This window comes from Haliotis cracherodii, unplaced genomic scaffold (assembly GCF_022045235.1).
Source record: "Haliotis cracherodii isolate W230 unplaced genomic scaffold, xgHalCrac1.p SCAF_13, whole genome shotgun sequence".
NCBI classification, from domain to species: domain Eukaryota; kingdom Metazoa; phylum Mollusca; class Gastropoda; order Lepetellida; family Haliotidae; genus Haliotis; species Haliotis cracherodii.
In genome coordinates this window covers 37,347,042-37,371,641 of record NW_027266268.1, presented here as the reverse complement: position 1 = coordinate 37,371,641, position 24,600 = coordinate 37,347,042, and the positions used below count along the sequence as shown (strand labels likewise).

General features: G+C 35.9%; 1 protein-coding gene across 1 annotated transcript in view; it reads right to left on the bottom strand.

The window, feature by feature from the left end:
• Window positions 1-5,429: 5,429 nt before the first annotated feature.
• The window catches only part of LOC139459301 (carbohydrate sulfotransferase 10-like), a 43,355-nt gene continuing 24,184 nt past the window's right edge, over window positions 5,430-24,600 (bottom strand). The window contains exons 2-4 of the mRNA XM_071240756.1: window positions 13,259-13,355; window positions 6,999-7,096; window positions 5,430-6,689 (exon numbers count right to left, since the gene is read on the bottom strand). Of these exons, the coding sequence (XP_071096857.1) occupies window positions 5,634-6,689; window positions 6,999-7,096; window positions 13,259-13,355 (1,251 nt within the window). The 3' untranslated portion in view covers window positions 5,430-5,633. The remainder of the gene's footprint in view (window positions 6,690-6,998; window positions 7,097-13,258; window positions 13,356-24,600) is intronic.

Sequence of the window (24,600 nt, the reverse complement as noted above, 5' to 3'; positions counted from 1 at the left end):
CATTTTTAGGTGTAAACAGGTGCTTGCTTTTAGGTGTAAGAAATTGCTTTTCTGTGACCAAAGCTAGATTCGCCCCTGACGTACAGGAAATGATTACAGACTACGACTTACCACCCGTCACTTATAGCCAACGGCCTAGTGGTTAAAGCGTTCGCTCGTCACGCCGAAGACCCGGGCTCGATTCCCGACATGGGTACAAGGTGTGAAGCCCATTTCTGGTGTCCTACGCCGTGATATTGCTGGAATATTACTAAAAGCGGCGTAAAACCATACTCACGCACTCACCCAATACAGTAGGCATCTCTCACGAGTGAGTTGAGAACATTCTGAGGAATAAACTGGGCATGGCAAAGGTTTCAGCACTGGCCCCAAGGCTTCTGACTCCTGATCAGAAACGCTCCAGGTTTATCGTCTTTCAAGAATATTTACGTCGTTCTAAAGCAGTCCTAGCTGATTATGTGGAGAGATTTGTATCTATGGATGAGCCTGGGTTCACCACTATCAGCCAGAGACAAGTAGTGGAACAAATCTAACGTCCTCCTCCGAAGGTAAAATCTGTTCCATCAGCTGACAAGGTGATGGCTTCGGTTTCCCAGGATACCAAAGTAATCTTACTTGTGGACTCACTTCAGGAGAGTTGCTCTACCGGGCATATGTACATGTGAACTAGTCTGTAGTGGTCATGGCTGCATTGCAAGACTGTCTGAAGACAGAACTGACCGGCAAGCATTGTGCAAAATGATAATGACATCGTTTCTGCTGGGGAGAAGTTTTTTTCACCGCCAGGGTGAAGCTTTCTACATCAGTGAGATCCAAGCAGCCCAGCATCGTTGGCAGAAATGTGTGAACCCCGGGGGACATTAGGTAATTACATAATTAACATAATTAAACATAATTACCACTTCCATTAACGCTGTCCATCATAGTCAGTCTCAGAGCTTTTCAGCCTCCTTTACATTGTCTATCTATCTTCCTCACATCCTAGTGAGGTGATCTACCTTCACTTGCTGGCGATCTATAACCTTTTTTATCTATCTATCTATCTATCTATCTATCTATCTATCTATCTATCTATCTATCTATCTATCTATCTATCTATCTATCTATCTATCTTCCTCACATCCTAGTGAGGTGATCTACCTTCACTTGCTGGCGATCTATAACCTTTTTTATCTATCTATCTATCTATCTATCTATCTATCTATCTATCTATCTATCTATCTATCTATCTATCTATCTATCTATCTATCTATCTATCTATCTATCTATCTATCTATCTATCTATCTTCCTCACATCCTAGTGAGGTGATCTACCTTCACTTGCTGGCGATCTATAACCTTTTTTATCTATCTATCTATCTATCTATCTATCTATCTATCTATCTATCTATCTATCTATCTATCTATCTATCTATCTATCTATCTATCTATCTATCTTCCTCACATCCTAGTTGGGTCGATCTACATTCACTTGCTGGCGATCTATAACCTTTTTTATCTATCTATCTATCTATCTATCTATCTATCTATCTATCTTCCTCACATCCTAGTGAGGTGATCTACCTTCACTTGCTGGCGATCTATAACCTTTTTTATCTATCTATCTATCTATCTATCTATCTATCTATCTATCTATCTATCTTCCTCACATCCTAGTGAGGTGATCTACCTTCACTTGCTGGCGATCTATAACCTTTTTTATCTATCTATCTATCTATCTATCTATCTATCTATCTATCTATCTATCTATCTATCTATCTATCTATCTATCTATCTATCTATCTATCTATCTTCCTCACATCCTAGTTGGGTCGATCTACCTTCACTTGCTGGCGATCTATAACCTTTTTTATCTGTCTATCTATCTGTCTATCTACCTATCTATCTTCCTCACATCCTAGTGAGGTGATCTACCTTCACTTGCTGGCGATCTATAACCTTTTTTATCTGTCTATCTATCTGTCTATCTACCTATCTATCTTCCTCACATCCTAGTGAGGTGATCTACCTTCACTTGCTGGCGATCTATAACCTTTTTCATCTATCTATCTATCTATCTATCTATCTATCTATCTATCTTCCTCACATCCTAGTTGGGTCGATCTACATTCACTTGCTGGCGATCTATAACCTTTTTTATCTATCTATCTATCTATCTATCTATCTATCTATCTATCTATCTTCCTCACATCCTAGTGAGGTGATCTACCTTCACTTGCTGGCGATCTATAACCTTTTTTATCTATCTATCTATCTATCTATCTATCTATCTATCTATCTATCTTCCTCACATCCTAGTGAGGTGATCTACCTTCACTTGCTGGCGATCTATAACCTTTTTTATCTATCTATCTATCTATCTATCTATCTATCTATCTATCTATCTATCTATCTATCTTCCTCACATCCTAGTTGGGTCGATCTACCTTCACTTGCTGGCGATCTATAACCTTTTTTATCTATCTATCTATCTATCTATCTATCTATCTATCTATCTATCTATCTATCTATCTATCTATCTATCTATCTCACATCCTAGTGAGGTGATCTACCTTCACTTGCTGGCGATCTATAACCTTTTTTATCTGTCTATCTATCTGTCTATCTACCTATCTATCTTCCTCACATCCTAGTGAGGTGATCTACCTTCACTTGCTGGCGATCTATAACCTTTTTTATCTGTCTATCTATCTGTCTATCTACCTATCTATCTTCCTCACATCCTAGTGAGGTGATCTACCTTCACTTGCTGGCGATCTATAACCTTTTTCATCTATCTATCTATCTATCTATCTATCTATCTATCTATCTATCTATCGATCTTCCTCACATCCTAGTGAGGTGATCTACCTTCACTTGCTGGCGATCTACCTTTTTTATATTGTATCGTTACATATAGTGAAATCTTTTAATGGTTGTATTCTAGTTTTAAATACAAATCTGTGATATTCTAGTTCTTTTACTGTCCTTCGTTGACAGGCTTTTATTTTTTAAATGTATATATTATGTATAACTTTTGATAGTCACGATATGGATGAACTACTGCTGATGTGAATATAAATCCTAACTCACTCACTCACTCCCCACATACATATACAATTAATAATTATGTTCAGTGGTACCTTTCAATTTGAGACATTATGAACTGAGCATACATAATTGTTCCACTATAAGGGGCGGTAGGGTAGCCTAGTGGTTAAGGCGCGGTAAAACCTCACTCACTCACTCACTCACTTACTCACTCGTCATATTTCACCACTGAAAGTTACATTTGTTTTAACCAGGGTACCGTTGTACAAAACAACCTTAGCTCTACGATTGTCGTGAATCTATGTTAAGGTATGGGAATTACGACCACCTTAGCTATCATAGCTTTGTAGAACGGCACTCTGTATAACAAGGAGTTCGATTCCCGACATGGGTACAATGTGTGAAGCCCATTTCTGGTGTCCACCGCCGTGATATTGCTGGAATATTGCTAAAAGAGGCGTAAAATCAAACTCACTCACTCACACTGTTCCAGTATAATGCATGTATGATTTAACTAAATGCATCGAAATTATAAATCATTTGTGTTTTTGTATGTTTAGTGAAAACGTTATCTTTCCCAAACAAATTGCTGTTTTGGTCCATGGTAGCTTCCATGTTAAACATAAACCTGAATTACAGAGAGCAGTTTCAGATAACCTTTATTTCAACAGAACTAACGGTAAAGAATACATGATATCACAACTCGAGGATTATGTCATGTCAGCACAAACGTAAAGCAGCCATTCTTGAAATCCGATATCAATTTCTACAAGATATCTTGGTAACATCATTTTGTCTGTGATTTGGTCTTCAAAAGTAAAATAAAAATATTCTGAGATGTTAGAAATTCGTAAGTGGTATCTGTTTGAAATTCACACGTATTTGTTTAATGATTTCAACAGGCATATAAACTAATAAAACTATGAAACAGCTGTGCCAAACACAGTGTCCCGACAAGTTATCTGAATATTAATATGAAATGAATCTGGAATAGTTGATACAAACCATGGTGAGTGAAATATATTCCACATGGCCAAACATGGTGAGTGAAATATATTCCACATGGCCAAACATGGTGAGTGAAATATATTCCACATGGCCAAACATGGTGAGTGAAATATATTCCACATGGCCAATCATGGTGAGTGAAATATATTCCACATGGACAATCATAGTGAGTGAAATATATTCCACATGGACAATCATGGTGAGTGAAATATATTCCACATGGACAATCATGGTGAGTGAAATATATTCCACATGGACAATCATGGTGAGTGAAATATATTCCACATGGCCAATCATGGTGAGTGAAATATATTCCACATGGCCAATCATGGTGAGTGAAATATATTCCACATGGACAATCATGGTGAGTGAAATATATTCCACATGGCCAATCATGGTGAGTGAAATATATTCCACATGGCCAACCATGGTGAGTGAAATATATTCCACATGGACAATCATGGTGAGTGAAATATATTCCACATGGCCAAACACGGTGAGTGAAATGTATATATTCCACATGGCCAATCAAGGTGAGTGAAATATATTCCACATGGACAATCATGGTGAGTGAAATATATTCCACATGGGCAATCATGGGAGTGGAAATATATTCCACATGGACAATCATGGTGAGTGAAATATATTCCACATGGCCAATCATGGTGAGTGAAATATATTCCACATGGACAATCATAGTGAGTGAAATATATTCCACATGGCCAATCATGGTGAGTGAAATATATTCCACATGGCCAATCATGGTGAGTGAAATATATTCCACATGGCCAATCATGGTGAGTGAAATATATTCCACATGGCCAATCATGGTGAGTGAAATATATTCCACATGGACAATCATGGTGAGTGAAATATATTCCACATGGCCAATCATGGTGAGTGAAATATATTCCACATGGCCAACCATGGTGAGTGAAATATATTCCACATGGACAATCATGGTGAGTGAAATATATTCCACATGGCCAAACATGGTGAGTGAAATATATATATTCCACATGGCTAATCAAGGTGAGTGAAATATATTCCACATGGACAATCATGGTGAGTGAAATATATTCCACATGGACAATCATGGTGAGTGAAATATATTCCACATGGACAATCATGGTGAGTGAAATATATTCCACATGGACAATCATGGTGAGTGAAATATATTCCACATGGACAATCATGGTGAGTGAAATATATTCCACATGGGCAATCATGGGAGTGGAAAATATTCCACATGGACAATCATGGTGAGTGAAATATATTCCACATGGACAATCATGGTGAGTGAAATATATTCCACATGGACAATCATGGTGAGTGAAATATATTCCACATGGACAATCATGGGAGTGGAAAATAACAATGAATCCCCCATACAGAAATCATCGATCCTGGACTAGACCGACACCTTCAGGATACATGGACATGCAACCAAGTCATCGAGCCTGACCATCCGATCCGTTTAGTCTCTCTTCATGACAAGCATCGGTTGCTGTGGACCTGTGTTGTACCCATAGGTAGCCTAAGCTAGTATGAACATCGTAAAGAGCAACACAGGGAAACCGAACCCTATCTTAAATTCAGTTTTTAAAATACTTACTAGGATATTGTTCATAATCAAAAAGAATGAAGTCATTTACATATTTATCAGCAATTGTATTAAGAAGGGCATGTGGTATATTTCTGTACGCATCTTGCAATGCATTGTTTCTTTGCTCATGCCACCGCGACAGTATTTCAGAATGAGGCTGACTGTTGAAATAGGATACGAAGAATTCAGTAACTATATCCCTTGATGCGGTGACAGACTGTCCATGCAATTTTTGTTTTAAAATATTTCTGGAAAATGTATCCGACAGAGAAAAATACCCGTTATACTGAAAGACGACCCAGAGACGCTCTGCCAGATCTATAGGTGACAAGCACAACGTTGTTATCTTCCGCTTTTCATAAAGTTTGAAATTGTAGTGAATTAAGAGTGAAAGCTCATCCTGGACATGAGATGTGTAGCTGCTCTTGTCCATCAGCAGATGCCCGAGTCCTGTGTTATTCAGGATATACGCTGCATCTCTGGAGAACGTCTCCAGCCTTCCGATATATGCTGGTTGAAAGGAGCAAGGGTCGCAAAGATGACTCAATGGTTCCCAGTGAACATCATTGTCTAATGTAACAATTTGAAGAAATTGTTCAAATGTTATATTCTTAGGGCATTCAATTCTGAGACGCATTCTAAGCCAATGCCAATAGTCAGGGAGGAATATCTTGTCTAAGTAAGCAGACCACAGTCTGGCATAAGGGTCACGGACAAAAAGGACCTTCGTTAAATCAGATCCCATTTCGATAATATTTTTTTCCTTAAACGAATATTTGAATTTAACTCCTTTGTTATCATAATGGGCAGAATATCTATCTATGTCAAACGGGGACTTCACGTGCTGATTGGTGTAATTGCCATTCAGAAACATCATAATCCGGGTCCAGAAAGTGCAGCCAACCTTTGGTGTCAGACAAACAGCCAATCGACTGGGCAGATGTGCTAAGAGCGGTGCAACCTTCCCTCGGGGTGTATTCAGACATCCGCTTTGGTAGAGTTGCTTCCTCTTCTGGAATTCTGCCTTAATATAAGACGGGCTTGTCTGTAATATAAGCATTACCAATTGAACATATATGTAAATTGAAAGACTAGGTACACAACACGACTCTTAATTCAAATACAGAGTGCATTCGCGGGGTACATCGCCTTTTGATGCAGCATATTAAGGCACCCCTCTCCCCCTCCTCCCCCACGCATTTTAATATTTTTTACACCCTCCGTTTTAAAAACTTACTTATTGGTTTGAATTGGAATGTGATGTGGGGCTTTCGCTTTGTTAGAATTTTTGGCTAAGAAGTATGCCTACCAGCTGACAGTATTTTGGTGACTTTAACAGGTATAACATACATACTTCTTGTTCTTTCGCCGACTTGTCTTGTAGTCGCACCTTTGGGGGTGGCATTCCGACGTACTGCGCAATCCAATGTGACTTGGTCACTACTGCCATGACTGAAAGAGAACACCAACATAAAATATTTGATGTAGTCCATCGGAATCAGCGAGCTTGAACATTTTATATGCTGACGTGACATTTTATGTCCGGAGTTATTGATGTTTTCCACACCATGATAGGCCATGCCAAATGTATCTCACTCACATTTGTTTGCATGACTAATTCCATATTCATTTAATGTAATAACTCGTCATGGCGCTATGTTATATGATTTTAGCATTTGGGTGTTTTTCTATGCATGTTGATATATTCTAATAAATAACAGTACGTTTATTCGGTATGAAAGGCCGCATTGCCAAAAGTACAATACATGAGCTTAACTTTTGCACATGGACAGGTTGGACAACTGTTATGCTATCTCAATACAATATTCATGATACATAATACAGGCAGATTTCTTTTCAAGTATATAGCCATATTGTTAAATTAGCTTAACATTTGTTGTTGCTAATAGTTGATTAAATTTTGCTCGTGGTGGATACTTGTAATAGTAGCTTGGGATGTAGAGCATTCTGTTTTTCATATAAAATGGACAAACTAAAAGGAAATGGTATTCATCTTCAATTATAAAATTATGATTACATTTCTTGCACTTTAGTAAATCAGTATTGACTTTGTCATTGTGACGAAGGTGTTGAATACTGTACCCAACTTATGGCTCAAACATCGAAATTTAAATAATATGCGGATAAGATCTTTTTTTGGACATAACTACATAATATATTTCTCTGGTTCGAGTACAGGCCTATATGTAGAATAATGGTTTAGAAATGATAAAGAAATAATTTTAGCATGAAAATTCCGAATCTCTGTGTCTTTATATTTTTGCTTGCAACATTGTATAACATGTGATGTGCTGCCACATTCCTGTGCGATCCAAGCATACGCAAATCCAGTTTCTAGTAGCAGCAAACAAACATGCGTTACCCAGGTGTGGCTGCCGTTTTCATCCTGTGATTTCAACATGTCATAACATGCTTTTGGGTATCGATAACTATCCAGCCCGCACAAATACTTTATACAATGACTGAAATAATTAACATATGTAGGTTCTACCTGCTTCGCCTAGTACAGCATTGATCGACACTTTTTATTAACACATAAATATCGTTAAAAGTAAAAACCTTTTTCAATATTTGCACGAGAAGTGTAACCCCAAATTTCTGAACCGTCAAATATTGTAGATGTTACGTTTATAGAAATGTTTGGATAATCCTTTAATAAGGTAATAATAGGAAACGAAGCCTTTCTGGCTTGTAGTGCTAATGTTTCACACGCTTAATCTGGGTGTTAAGACAATACCTAGATATTTATAGTGGGATACTATTTGCATATGTTTACCACCATAAGTCCATTTTTCTGTATTTCTTAGGTATCCGCCATTTCTGAAAACATCAATATATAACTTCTCCAGGTTAACTTCTCGGACCCATTTGTTACAATAACTTTTTAACACATCAAGTTTTCTTTGTAGGCCTATTACAGTGTTGTCAATCAATGTTACGTCATCTGCAAATAATATCATCATGATATCGTTTAGTCCATCTCTGACAAAAACACCTCTCAATCCACATTTCTTCACGTCATCAACAAGCTTATTTATAAGAAATATAAATAAAACAGGACTCAACATACATCCCTGGCGTACTCCACATGATGTTGTGAATATTTCAGTTTTCGAACTTCCGATTCTAACACAAGCTGAGACCTTGTCATACATATCATTTTGAATTCTAAACATTTTCCCATTTACACCTTTCATAATAAGTACATACAATAGCTTATTTCTGTCAACAGGGTCAAATGCCTTACGAAAGTCTATGAAAGTTGCATAGAATCTGTGTTTTGGTTTTCACAAATACTCAATCTCCTCTCTGGTAATATTTCTGACAGATTATCCATACTGTTACAAAAAAGCACATTCACTATCGGGATGTGTCATATATTCATTCACAGTTGCATCAAACCCATCACTGCTGTTACGAGTCGGGTTTAGTAAATATTTAAAATAAATAAACCACTTCTCTGCCGAGATATGTATCTTCTCATTTCGGTTCTGCAGTAGTGCTTTTATTTTAAACCAAAACTTCCTACAATCGCCATCTGCAACTGCTGTACGAATTTCGTCCGTGATCGCATTGTTGAAATGTTGGCACTTCTCTTTACACAAAGGACGGAAGTGTCTCTTAGACTGAATATACCTACTCTAATTATCATTTGTTTGACATCTCCGAAACGTATTTAGACGACAATATTTGGTTCTTTTTGCAAGCTCACATTCATGATGAAACCATTTAGGTTGTACACGTTTTAAACCCTGTCGACTGTTACAGGTAACTTTGAGATGTTTCCCCACATGTTGCAAGAGCTCCACTAGCTTCTCAGTGGTAGCATTAACATTAAAATGTACAAATAGCAGAAATTCATTCGCAATGTTACTCAATACTTCAGATATTTCAGCTTCATTGAATTGTCTTTGTCCAAAATCAGCCCATTTACATTTCAACACATCGTCAGATATTTCACCGCCATCGTTTCCGATATTAACAGCACTTGAATTTAATTAACTTGTAAAATTCAAGATACTGGAAGATGGTCCGAGTCCGTTCTGGAATAAACAACGATAACTGATTGAAAACAGTTAGTAGTTGCTAGTACATAGTCAACGAATAAGTATGAACTAAAAAAAGATATCGTGTATGAATTTCTGACCCTCGACCCCGTTAGTCGCCTCTTACAAGCTCGGGCTGCGGAAGATCAATTCTCACCTGGATCTTAACGGGACAAAGGAAAATAGTAACAATTCTATATTGTGGTCCTCGGTCTTCATTTCCACCATTGATATGGAGGGAAAACAATAACGGACGAAGTACACAGCCTTGTCTGTTGAACGTACATTCCAGAAAGTAATTTGTAACCTTTTTTACACTGTTTTCAAACACATGATTTCCCCAGATGAATAAAAGATGTTTGTGTTTTCTTGCTATATAATATGTTTATCTCATCGAGCGTCCTGAAAAATATCAACGTTTTCCGGTCTCTCGAGTGACATATCGATTTTACCTTTGGAAATAGATATAGTATTTCATCACTAAATATATAATACTAGGCACCTACTACATGAATATCTCCTTTCCACTGCAGACAGTTGTCGGCCTAAATGTTATAAATGTCAACATTTTGTTTTTGTTCCTATTGGGTTAGTGTTGTCATACACAGCTGATTTAGACGAAGCCACGAGAGTCAATTTACTTTTCTGCTGCAGCGTGTGTACCTCTCACCTGGGCATGTATACAGAGGAATGTATCTCGAGGAGTATTATCGATAAAGTCATTGTCATGTGATTTAACATGGAAATTGGAAGGAAAATATACTGAAGTAGCGAAAACGTATTATTCTTACGATTATTATTATTATTATTATTATTATTATTAAGAATTGATACAAGTGATCACAACAGATGTATCTTGAAGCAAGTAAAATCAATATTTAAAAAGAATATATTCTAATTTCATCTGTTCTGATAATAGGCTGATCCTATTCAGCTATGACTAACATTTTATTCCAAAATTTAATTGGTCCATTAATAAAACAAAGAATGTATTTTAATACCTCTCACAAACAAAATAATTCACAAAATTTAATGATTGGTGTTGAAAAATAGTGACGGAGTGTTCATCTAAAGCATCAAGTGAACATCAGTATAAATGACTAATCGAGTAAGTAATAGTGCGAAATTTATTTGTCACTATTATTCACATCTCTAAGTGACAGAAGAGTGGAGTGGACATGTGCTGCTCGTACTTATTTCAAGACCTCTATTCAAACTACACTTACACAACGTTAAAAGGATTACTTTCGGTTATAAAACATGGCTGGTCTTAGGTGTAGATGTTTAAGAATTGACTTCAATATCCTTTGTGTTTATGGCGATGTAAAACACGGTGTGCAAACGGTGTAAATCCGTGTAGAATTACGTCAAATATGCACACACGTTTTTACGTTTGACGCCCATAAACGCAAAGACATACATGTATTGAATTTATTTAGATAAAAGCAACGAAACAATTTTCTTAACCATAAGGACACTCTGATCAAAGTCAATTTTGTGCAATTCCTATTATATCCCAATCATGTTTGTATGACTGTCAAATAGTTATGATACCAGGCCTTCGCTAAAAGGTAAGCGTATACTGTCCCTCTGGTGGCAGCGTCACAAACACATGCAACGGCAGGTTAATTGTTCGCCTTTAAAACACGGGAACATATGATACAAGTGAAAATAGGGAATTGCAGTTGACATCATTTCGGTCTTCAACTCTCTTGTCGTTATTGAGGCCACTGGCACATGAACAATGCATAATCACGAGGTAGTGTGGTACATGAAGTCAGATACAATGTTACAGATTCACAGGCTTTTCATAATTAATCTTTAACCATATGTTTTCGGGTGAACAATTGGCTTGCCTGTGCATGTGTTTTTGACGGGTGCCACCGGTCTGGCAGGATACGCTCACCTTTTCGCGAACACATGGTATCATTACTATTTGATAGTGACTCACATGGTCATGATGAAGTCGGAATTGTACAATCGACTCTGCTTTATGCAAAGATTTCTATTAAATACGGAACGTGTTTTGTCGCTTTATTCAAAGCTGTAATACAGGTATTTACATGTTTTTTCAAGTAATTGTTTTCAACATTTACAGTTTATTTATATTTTATTACAAACGGTTGTTGGTAAGTTTTAATATCATTTCAATATTCACATTCTAATGAAAAAAGATTTTCATTCTCTACTCTTGTTTCACATAGAGGACAATGTAAACGCCAAAGTCCTCAAGCGCTAGTGGGTCAGCTCTAAGTCTTATCATAACACGACGTTTCTCTATTTCCGAATTTCCTGGTTCTAGAAGATTTTGTAAACAGTTAATGCAGGATGTGTCAGGTGCTATTCAATGATTGATAAAACATCACAACATTTTGAAAACTATTAATAACTTATGGTTTTTCTACAACAGCTTGACTAAGCCAAACGTTTCGCACAACAAGCCCGCCCCTCCATTCGTGGTCATAGTCAGCTGACCAAGTCCTCGGCAAAGCAAACCTATTCTCCACCCATAGCAACTGTGCAGATTTTAATACTTTAGGACATACGTTATCTCACATGCTTGGCCAAAATTGAATTTTAAAAACGAAGATCGCGTAAAACGGACGATACAAAACGCCCATAACGATCAGGCTTTCGCCAAGTCTGTCTGCTTCCGCATCGGATTTTTTAATCGAATTACAGGGAATTGTCTGTCAACGTTGGATTACCGTGTCCATAACTTGTTAATTAATTAATTAATGTCAATTGTATCATGTGCTTTAGGGTACCCTTACCGGATGTTAGTCGTAAAGAGCTGGTTACACACGTTATCTGTCATTGGAATTATTCACAGTATCAAGATCAAAGGTCTTTGCACAGACAAAATACACGACTTTAAGATGCATAGGTATTGATATTTACAAAGGAGAATAATGTTTGACAGGCGTGAACGAATCTGGGTGCATTCTGTTGGTGTAGATAATATACATGTTTCAGCTGGTTGAACCCGATTTCTGGACCCCAGACGGGATATTGCTGGATTATTGCTGCGAGGGCTCACTCGCTCAGTACTGTTTACAAGAAGATTCTTTTAGATGTTTCAGAACTTAGTCCCAATATAAACCGAACTAAAAAGTTACAGATCATGATTTTTTACGGATGTTTGTTTGTAGTGAAGACTAAGCTTTCAATTTCATAAAAATATCCACAGAAATTGTCTTGATCCGTAACATTGTGTGGTCAGTATATGACACATTCTCCTTTAACGTCGCTTTCATTCCAATGGTTTCGCAGGGGAAGTCGAATGTTAACGGACTACTGCAGCTGACGGACACCATGCCTTGTCATACGTTTATTAGTACCTTCGGTCCTAGAGAACCAAGAGTTGGAAATGAGAAACGTAAGTGGCCTTTTGGTTATTTTTTGCATTGTTACATACCCAGTTCAAGTAGGACCAAGCACACCATGCCTTGTCATACGTTTATTAGTACCTTCGGTCCTAGAGAACCAAGAGTTTGAAATGAGAAACGTAAGTGGCCTTTTGGTTATTCTTTGCATTGTTACATACCCAGTTCAAGTAGGACCAAGCACACCACCAGTATCACAGCTGCTCTCAACACAACAGACCTTCGGCTGCAAACATATCGCTGAAAAGATGCCATGTGCTGAAACAATATTGGAATTGTGTCTGATAAAGCGAAACAACATTGGAACAATGTCTAACAAAATGAAACAACATTGGAACAATGTCTGACAAAATGAAACAACATTGGGACAATGTCTGACAAACTAAAACAACACTGGAACAATGACTAACAAAATGAAACAACATTGGAACAATTCCTGTTAAAATGAAACAACATTGGAACAATGCCTGACAAATTGAAACAACATTCGAACAATGTCTGATAAAATGAAACAACATTGGAACAATGCCTAAAAAAATGAAACAACATCTGGACAATGTCTGACAAAATGAAACAACATTGGAACAATGTCTGATAAAGCGAAACAACATTGGAACAATGTCTAACAAAATGAAACAACATTGGGACAATGTCTGACAAACTAAAACAACACTGGAACAATGACTAACAAAATGAAACAACATTGGAACAATTCCTGTTAAAATGAAACAACATTGGAACAATGCCTGACAAATTGAAACAACATTCGGACAATGTCTGATAAAATGAAACAACATTGGAACAAAGCCTAACAAAATGAAACAACATTGGAACAATGTCTGACAAAATGAAACAACATTGGAACAATGCCTGTTAAATGAAGCAACATTGGAACAATGTCTGACAAAATAAAACAACATTGGAACAATGCCTAACAAAATGAAACAACATTGGAACAATGCCTAACAAAATGAAACAACATTGGAACAATGCCTGTTAAAATAAAACAACATTGAAACAATGTCTGACAAAATGAAACAACATTGGAACAATGCCTAACAAAATGAAACAACATTGGAACAATGCCTAACAAAATGAAACAACATTGGAACAATGTCTGACAAAATGAAACAATATTGGAACAATGCCTAACAAAATGAAACAACATTGGAACAATGTCTGACAAAATGAAGCAACATTGGAACAATGTCTGACAAAATGAAACCACATTGGAACAATGCCTAACAAAATGAAACAACATTGAAACAATGTCTGACAAAATGAAACAACATTGGAACAATGTCTGACCAAATGAAACAATATTGGAACAATGCCTAACATTGGAACAATGCCTGACAAAATGAAACACCACTGGAACAATGTCTGACAAAATGAAACAACATTGGAACAATGTCTGACCAAATGAAACAATGTTGGAACAATGCCTAACAAAATGAAACAACATTGGAACAATGCCCGACAAAGCGAAACAACATTGGAACAATGTCTGACAAAATGAAACAACATTGGAACAATGCCCGACAAAGCGAAACAACATTGGAACAATGTCTGACAAAATGAAACAACATTGGAACAATGCCTGACAAAATGAAACAACACTGGGGCTCAGCCTGATATCGTTTGCAAAGTCAACAACCTACGACCGTAAATGTTATGTACAACAGACGCAAGAAAATTAAACAAAACTATTACAAATACAAATGATAAGAAGTCGAATATGAATACTGATACCTGTACATTTTAGAACACGAAATTGACACATTGACGTATTCAGATTAAATTGATATTTTCTTTACTTATGTAAATGCAAATGATATTAAAAATATTCAACTGTGAGATACTCTGGCTATTGCACAAAGAATCCAGTCCCAATGAAAGTGAACAGCATGCCGATGTTATACAAAGCAATCATATAATATATCGCAACTGATAGTTCTTAACAATCAGGCCATCAACATAATGACGCTATCAGTGGGTACATCGTGGTATTTGAAGATAAAAAAAATGATAAAAATGAACTGTTATATTTGCACAGTAATTGAGTTTATGCTTTCATTGGCAGCTTCAAGATATTGAATGAGATATATTGTCTAGGATTAATATCGATGAGAGAACAACGGTATCTCTCATTTCGTATATAGAACACTAAATGAACCCCCGTGTCGTACCATTTCTAGGAAACGAGTGAACAGTTTGGTAACAACTGTTTGGTTTCGCGGGTTTAATAAAACTTTGTATTACACGGAGGCTCGTTTCGTATTTTATTACTCGCCTCTTTAATGCCAACCCAATTATCGCAGAGAATGCCATGCTTGTTTTTTCTGCGTGTGGTACATTTATTTAATGTTTACTAGATATTGATTTATCGTCCCACAAGAATTAAAAAATTACACATGTCAGCAGTCTAGGAAGTTATACACGGCATCTTGACAATGAACAAAAAGAAGAAGAAGAATAGTTTATTGAAGTGTCACTATTTAAACAACCAACCATTTGGGCTTACGAGGCAAAATACACATCACACCCCCATAGAAGTACCACGAACACATACTTCCACTAACCCACCCACATATATTACGTTCCACACCACACCACACCACTACGGCATTCCATACTCGGTATTGACCCATGACAGATCCTTCTTCGTGTCAGGGATGGGTTTTTGGATGGTGGCGTTTGACGTGATGGTAGTGCCAATCCTTATGTACTGCTCCGAAATATGGGGTATGGTAAATTTAGAAATGATAGAGAAAATGCAATTGAAATTTTTAAAAATAGTAACTGGTCTGAGGAATTCAACACCCATTTTTATGGTTTATTGGGAACTTGGCAGGGAACCCCTCAAAATTAGTGTATTTAAACGGATGATTTCCTTCTGGCATAAACTAACGAATTATAACGGACCCACAAAGTTATCTAACATTTTATATAATTATTTGATAAAAGACTATGATGCAAACGCAAAATCGTTTCAGTGGGTAGCTACAGTAAAAAAAATACTAAATGATGTCGGACTGTCAGAAATATTCATCAACCCATCTATTTGCTCTACTTCATGGCTGGTGTCAAAGGTCGAGAGAACTTTTAAAGACCAATTTATTCAACAGTGGCGAGAATGTATCCTATCAAGTTCAAAAGGTTTATACTACGAACATTTAAAAGAATTACCAAAATTCGAAATATTTCTATTACTTCCCAAAACTATCTAATCGCCAATTTTACAATTTCGCACATCTAATCATCATTTGCCCATTGAAACCGGCCGATAGAGAGGGTTACTGAGAGAAGACCGTGTCTGCACACTATACAATTCATCTGCTGTTGGAGACGAATTTCACTATCTTTTTAGGTGTGAAGCACTTCTCATACAACGACTTCTTTACATCCCACAGAATTGTTATATCTGGCCAAATATGTGTAAATTGCGTAAAACGTTATCACCTAAAAATATATCCACTTTGAAACATCTGTCCAGATTCATCATAAATTTGAACTCATTATTGCGTTAAGGTGTCTAATTTTATTTCTTTTGATGATGATGATGATGATGATGATGATTTTTATTACTTTATTTGCTTAATTTTTATTTATTTTAGGCTTGTTACCATCTTGATCTGCATTGTATATTATATGTTGTATATATATATATACTCTTGTACCACCGTTGGTGGTTTTTCAGAGAAATAAACTGAACTGAACTGATGGGAAGAGAATCTACCCTGACTCAACCCCTGACATAGACCCTAATGTTGACTTCCCCGCCCTGCACTCTGACAGAGAGCCCCCCTCTTCCCTCACCCCTACCCACAACAGACCTGGCTATGATGTATATGTTAAAACAGAGACTCTAGAGTCAGATCAGGAGGTATTGCAATTTTAGCTAAGAAATTCTTGAATACATATATCAAATGTATACACACTAATACAGAGTGTGTCCTGTGCATAAAAGTTTCCAAATACTTCAAACAGATAAAGACTTGCTTATTGGAGCAGTATATATTCCCCCAGAAAATTCCCAATATTTCAATATCTCCTTATTTGTTGACATTGATAGTGATTTAAATAAATATGCAAATGACTGTGAAATTGTACTGCTGGGAGACTTCAATGCAAGAACAAGAACTATATTAGATTTTATTGAAATGTCACAGACGGTTTGTGATTACATTGGAATTCCTGATGATGTTTTTGATGAAACTGGTGTACTATCTTTGTTTTCTTCACTTGGAATCGACATCAATAGACACTCATCAGATGTGGGTAGGGCAAACAACCATGGCTACAGATTCATTGATATTTGTAGAAATAATAATCTGTTTATCATAAATGGTCGTTTTGGTGATGACATTGGTAAAGCAACTTGTAAAGGTTGTAGCTTAGTTGATTATAGTATTTGTTCATTGAACTTACTGAAAAGAATATGTGATTTTAGTGTCCTAGATTTTGACCCTATTCTGTCTGATGCCCATTGTGCTTTGACGTTGAGTATCAACATGTGTGACGTCAACATGAACTGCCAATCAAGGACAGAAGCTGACAGAAGCACGGACTCCACGTGCACCTACCGACGCTGGGACAAACGACATGCTTCTCAATGTCATGATGTAATTAATTCTCGCCGGGGTGAAATCGATAACATTGTTTCGGACATTGATAACTGTGCAACCGGGGACCAAGAAGCTCTAAACAATCTAGTAAACAATATTAACAATGTATTTATTGAAAGTGCCAAATCTGTGTTTGGTTTTAGACAACCTACCAATGCTATGTTTGAACATAAAAGGCGACAGAAAAAGCCTTGGTTTGGTCGTCATTGTAAGATCAGTAGAGGTAAATATCATCAGCCTAAATCAATATTTCAATAAAACACAAAAGTGTCCAAAACAAAAGAAGGCTAATCAATGCAAGCAAGGCTTACAAAAACACTTTGGCAAAATATCATAACCTTCATAGATCTGACATACAGGACAAATTATTTAAATTACGTAAAGAGGACTCTAAATCATTTTGGAAACTGTTGCGGAATGATAATAAAGATAAAGATTTACAACCACTCGAGGAAGTTTTTACATATTTTCAGAAATTAAATGATGCACCTGATGAAGAGTCTGATGATCTCACTGATTGATCAATTTGATATTTGACATTGAAGATTGTAACTCTGTTTTGAATGGTGCCATTTCACGTGATGAAATTTTGATTGCCATAGCAAATTTGAAAAATAATAAAGCCCTGATAAAATTATTAATGAATATATTAAAATCACTCAAGTCATTATGCTACCTGTATATGTAAGGTTATTTAACAAAATTTTAGATATGTTTATCCAGAGCAGTGGCTCAGTGGTATAATTCGTCCTATTTATAAAGGTAAAGGTGACAAATATGATCCAGAAAATTATAGACCAATCAGTCTTTTAAGTTGTTTTGGCAAACTCTTTACAAGCATTATTAGTAATAGAATCCAAAATTTTATAGAAGACCAAAATATTTTATCTGAAGCGCAGACTGGTTTCCGTATTTATATTCTACAACTGATCACATATTCACCCTTAAATGCCTTGTAGTTTATTTAAATCAAGAAAAAAGAAATTATTTTGTTGTTTTATTGATTTTAAAAAGGCTTTCGATAATGTAAGAAGGACTGCCTTGTGGAGTAAACTGTTCAGCCAAGGTATAGATGGCAAATGTTTCAGAATTTTGAAATCCATGTATAGTGGTATAAAATCGTGTGTAAAGGTACATAGCATTGAATCAGATTTTTTCCCTTGCCTTGTAGGAGTTAGACAAGGAGAAAACTTATCACCTCTTCTATTTTCTTTGTTTCTAAATGAATTAGAGAAACATTTTTAATGTCCAAAGATTGTCCGGGTCTGTTAATTAACTCAGAAATAACACATTCCATGCTAGATTTATCTATTAAATTGTTTGCTCTTTTACATGACGATGACACTGTCCTTCTCGCTTCCCCAAAAACGAATCTCCAAAAAGCTATCAAGCATTTTGAATCATATTGCAAAATTTGGAAATTAACTATCAATATTGATAAAACTAAAATTCTAATATTTGGTGGTGATAAAAATGATATGAGTAAAGATATTTATCTCCATGGTGTTCCTTTAGAATATGTCACTGAATACAAATATCTTGGTGTTATATTTGATAAAAAGTGTTCGTTTAAAGCATCCATTGCTAATCTATGTCAACAGGCTACAAAATCCATGTATTTCGTACTACGTAAAAGCCGAAACCTTAATTTATCAATTCAATGCCAATTATATCTTTTTGACACAATGGTAAAACCAATCTTATTATATGGTTGGGAATTATGGGGTTTTGTTAATCTAAAACAAATTGAAAATATACATATTTGTTTCATGAGAAAATTATTGCCTGTTAAAAAGAATACCCCTTTATGCATGCTTTACGGTGAACTAGGTAGAGTTCCGTTATCTGTTGATGTTAAAACCCGTATGTTAACCTTTTGGTCGAAATTACTTACAGATAAAGCCAGCAAATTATCTTCAATCATTTACTCTATTGTATATAACATCCATAATACAGGTTTTTACAACTATGACTGGATTTCATGTATTCAAAATGTTCTAAACAATATTGGTTTAAGTTATGTATGGTTGTCACAGTCTCCTGTTTCATCTTCCTGGCTCAAAGCAACAGCTCCCTCTATTTTAACTGATCATGCTAAACAAACCTGGAGCTCTGAGGTGGAAAATTAAAAAAAAAAGCGTAGTCTATTCTCTCTTGAAACCACAATTTGAATTAGAAAATTATCTGACGTCCCTACCCCTAAATACAGCTATCCCTCTACTTTTATTTCGTACTTCATGCCACCACTTACCAATTGAAAAAGGAAGATGGAATGGGATACCTATTTGTGAAAGAAAATGTAAACTGTGTTTTATTGATGACATTGGAGATGAATTTTACTATATTTTTAAATGTCCATATTTTACTAAAGAAAGAATTGTGTATATCCCACCTACATATTCTAAAAGACCTAATATGATTAAATTTCAAAGACGTTTCACTTGTAAAGAGATATTAGTCTAGTTAACCTGCAGTATACTGTATCACTTAGCACTGCCTTGACGAGGCACAACAGCATGCATATGTTCTAGCAAACGGAAACTTGACAAATATTCATTTTGCTTAATTTCTAATTTGGAAAACTAAGTTGGTGCTCTGAAAGCTTGACGCTGTATAATTTGGCACGCGCATGGTTGGGTGCAAACCAAATGTTTAATTCTCGCAAATTAACACCAGCGGCGGTATAGGATCATATATCTAATGTCATTCAATACAGAATAATACATCAAGATGGCAGTTTCATTGTAAAGATTAAGTATTTCTAAATATATGGAATATACATCTTGATAACTGTTCTTAATCTTTGATCTTTTGGGAAAATAATAGTGGAACTGGTTGAGTGACTGGCGGATTGTACATTAAAAGTGACAGGAACCTTATTTACATCATTAAAAAATAAAATAATCTACACAGTGATACAATTATAAGTGAGGGTTGTGATTAATTTAGGAACGAAGTCAGTATTTGAGGATTTAACTTGCCCTTTCCGACATTATGCGTATTTCGCACAAAGTTTAGAAAAAAATGTAATTCATTTATTCATACGAAGTACGAGTGTATCAATCCTACATCTCAGGACTAAGTACATAGTTTGTTGAATGTTATTTCGTGCATACACAAATTGCATAACACAATCCCTGAGGACAAATCCAAATGGCCCGTCCCTTTGTGACAGGCGTTAATTAGAGAATGTATTGCCACCACATTATGTCCAGGTACTTTTATGACTGCGGTCATCGTGACATTTCTTCTGTAAATGCTGTTCACCATCGTGCTTTGAGATTTTTCTTAGGGTTGGGTAAATACGCTCCAAATGTTGCTGTTAATGGAGATATGGGATGGATTCCTCCGATAGTTAGACAGTGGATGTGTATTGTTAGGCAGTATTGTCGTTTTACTAAAATGTCCCTTAGATTAAATAAGTATGTTTTTATGTGGTCTGAACGTTATGCTAGTGGACGTGTGAAAAACTGGAATTTTCGTGTGAGGGCAAAGCTGAACGAATGGGGTCTGAATATTTCTGAGACTGTTAGCGTGAAAAGTGTAGTTGTACGTGTGCAAGATATTTGCATGGGAAAGTATGTGTCTGATTGGAATGAACGGTTATGCATGCCTGGCGGAAGAACGGGTAGTAACAAATTACGTACGTATAGAATGTTTAAAGATGGGTATGGATGTGAAAGTTTTGTAAGTATGTATATGCCTCGTTCTTACCGCTCTGCCTTCTCCAAATTTAGATCAGGTACTGCTCCTCTGAAGTTGGAAACAGGCAGATATACGAATATGAACGTGAATGAAACAGTGTGTTTTCAGTGTAAGGAAAGTATTGAAGATGAATGTCATGTATTACTTGATTGCCCTGTGTACGATGATTTGCGTGAAAGTTTATACGAAAAGGTGAGTTTCAGCTATCCCAACTTTCTAGAGTTATGCAATACGGATAAACTTATTGTACTTTTTAAATATTATGTATATTTTACAGCCAAAACCTGCTTTTTAATTCTCCAACGAAGAAAAGATATTTTATATGGCTAGTTACGGGTAGTTTATTTTCATACCCCTTTTACACCAATATGTTTAACATGTACATACTCTGATACTTTTTAAGTCTCTCGTAACCCTTAACTGGTGGCTCACTTTTATGTCCTTTTATATGTATTTATGTAATTATTTCTGCGAGGTGAGACTCAAATAAACAATCTGTCTGTCTGTCTGTCTGTCTGACTGTCTGTCTGTCTGTCTGTCTATGACATGTAATGAACCTAGTCAGTCCCTGGGTCTGTAACAACAACACTGGTCTTATAAAATCAAAGTAACATAAATGTTACGTAATTCGTATTAAAAAATTGACTGAAAAAATATAACATGAATATAATTGCCCTTTTGGAGATAATATAATATTGGGAAAATATACTTAAAGTACATGTACATGACTTAAAAATACAAAAGTTTCTTGTATTTGTGGCCGACTTCACACAAACTGAAAAATTAAGCATATGTTTATATAGCTATATTTACATGCATGACACCCAAATTAACATGAAATCATAATAGTAATTATGTTTGTTAATTTGCACATGTCGTTGTTATTGGTATCCTTTGGGATATTTACACCTGTTCTGATCTTATTTGACGTAGAATACATGAACTGGTTGAGTGACTTTCTTCCATCAGTGTGAAAGGATTACCCACACATATACCCTAAATCCTTTGTCAAACAGAAAGAAGTCATATGGATATCATATCTAACTGGTACTAAAAGTTCACTAACAATATCATCTGATAACAAACCGTTACATTTAATATCCCCAAGCACCAATGCTCATGGAGTAATTACCAGAAACCCGAATAATATCGTGTCTACATGGTCACACCCGGTGATTGTTAAGACATTCAGACAATATGGCAGTCCCCAACAAGCTTCCTATATACATATTGCATTAAATAATACATATATACATTAAAAGAAAACAAAAACGATTGGCCAACAGTTTGGTGCTGAAAATGGAAAGGTGTTTGTAACGGGTTGGGGGTGGGGAAAACGTGGTTGTCAGGATGTTTTCAGTCCCATCCCAACCGCCAGTTTCCAAAGAGATATTGTTAAAACGGATGTAAAAGAAAACTATAACAAATAATAAAAGTCAATTGAAATCTTTACTTGTTGTTGTTGTTATTAATAATGATAGTTACAATTTCAATTTGTACATAAACTAACTGCAAGGCGTACTCTAGTTTTAACGCTTGTCAGTTTTGACAGTTAGATCCTAGATAATTAATTTCTACAAATTCTATTTAATCGACTCGAAAAAGAATAATTACTATGCGCAAAGGCAGAGCCAATAATGCTGCACGGTAATTGTTATTAAAAAACTGTAAACTAGTCTATGGAATCATTATAAAATTTATAAAAACTCGCTGGCCAAAAACTACAACTTACGTTGAGTCTGTTATTTCTGCAACTGATTTGGAACGAGATTATATTCGTTGTGACGTCACTTCCGGAAATACATGTAGCAGAAGACGCCAAAAGTTAGAGGGAGAAGAATGCGATTAAACACCAAATATACGACGTGACATTATTAAAACTTCAAACGATCGCGGGAACGTGGACGAAAACCGAAGGTCTTGATCGTTTTCGACCGAGCCTGACTATTACAGTGTTCAATTACGAAGAAAAGCTGTTTAACTGTTTGATACTTAATACGTGTCTTAAAATATGAATTCATTCTTAAGTTATTACATCATTGCAAATCCACCTGAACATAAGATGTACATGGACTGATTTCAAAATAGCTAAATTGACAAATTGTTTCCCATAAACCACTATATATAAACTCACTTAACCTTTAGAATAGAAAGGCGAATCGCTTCTTAATATATTGTCTTTTAAGCCAATGGAATTTAAATCACATCAACCGAGTCCGAGACGATAAAGGATTATGTGACAAAATCTGGTATCATGGCGTAACACTGTCCGTGTTTGATAATCCTCTATATCAGATGACAATTCCAATTATTAATGGTATGAGGTAGGAATGACTTGGCATAGCATTCTGTTCTACAACATATAGCCTGTAAGTTGGTTCGTTTTCTTTAAATGTAATCACTAACAGCAAAGATGTTTTCCATCTTGTAAAAAGGTGTAATGGCTATGTTAGTTTTTCTATTAATTTACCCGTGGCCTGTACCCCTTATCGCCCCACAAATAGTCCGTACTGAGTGAGTGAGTTAAAATTTAACGTCTCAGCGGCATTATTTCAGCGTCCGTAATGAATCTTAGTGTAAACTTTCTGGGATTAATTCTTGTTCTTGGTATCCAAAATATGGGCAATATATGCTTGTACATAACTTCTAACGATTTGTGTGAAAGCCAAATAATTTCAGTTTACTGTGTTTGCGTATGGGGCCAGACAATTCCCCAAATGGACAATTCCAAATACTATTGCGTAAAATATTAATGCCTATTTGGAAAAAATTACCAAATGGATGAAAGCAAGAAAGAATGAATCCAGAGAAAACAGAAACTTTTCAGTTTCACGTTAAAGTCTTCCCAAGTGCAAAACCTAATCTTAAAATGAAAGGAATTAATATTTATGACTTTAGGAATAATATTTCAGTCAGATTCTGATATTGACGATAGAGTTAAAAAGGTAAGCCCTATGATTAATTGCCTTAAATACCTTTCTGGTGTCCACCGCCGTGAACCATACTCACTCAGTTAAATAACTCCTTTCACACAAATCGTTAGAAGTTATGTACAAGCATATATTGCCCATATTTTGGATACCAAGAACAAGAATTAATCCCAGAAAGTTTACACTAAGATTCATTACGGACGCTGAAATAATGCCGCTGAGACGTTAATTTTAACTCAC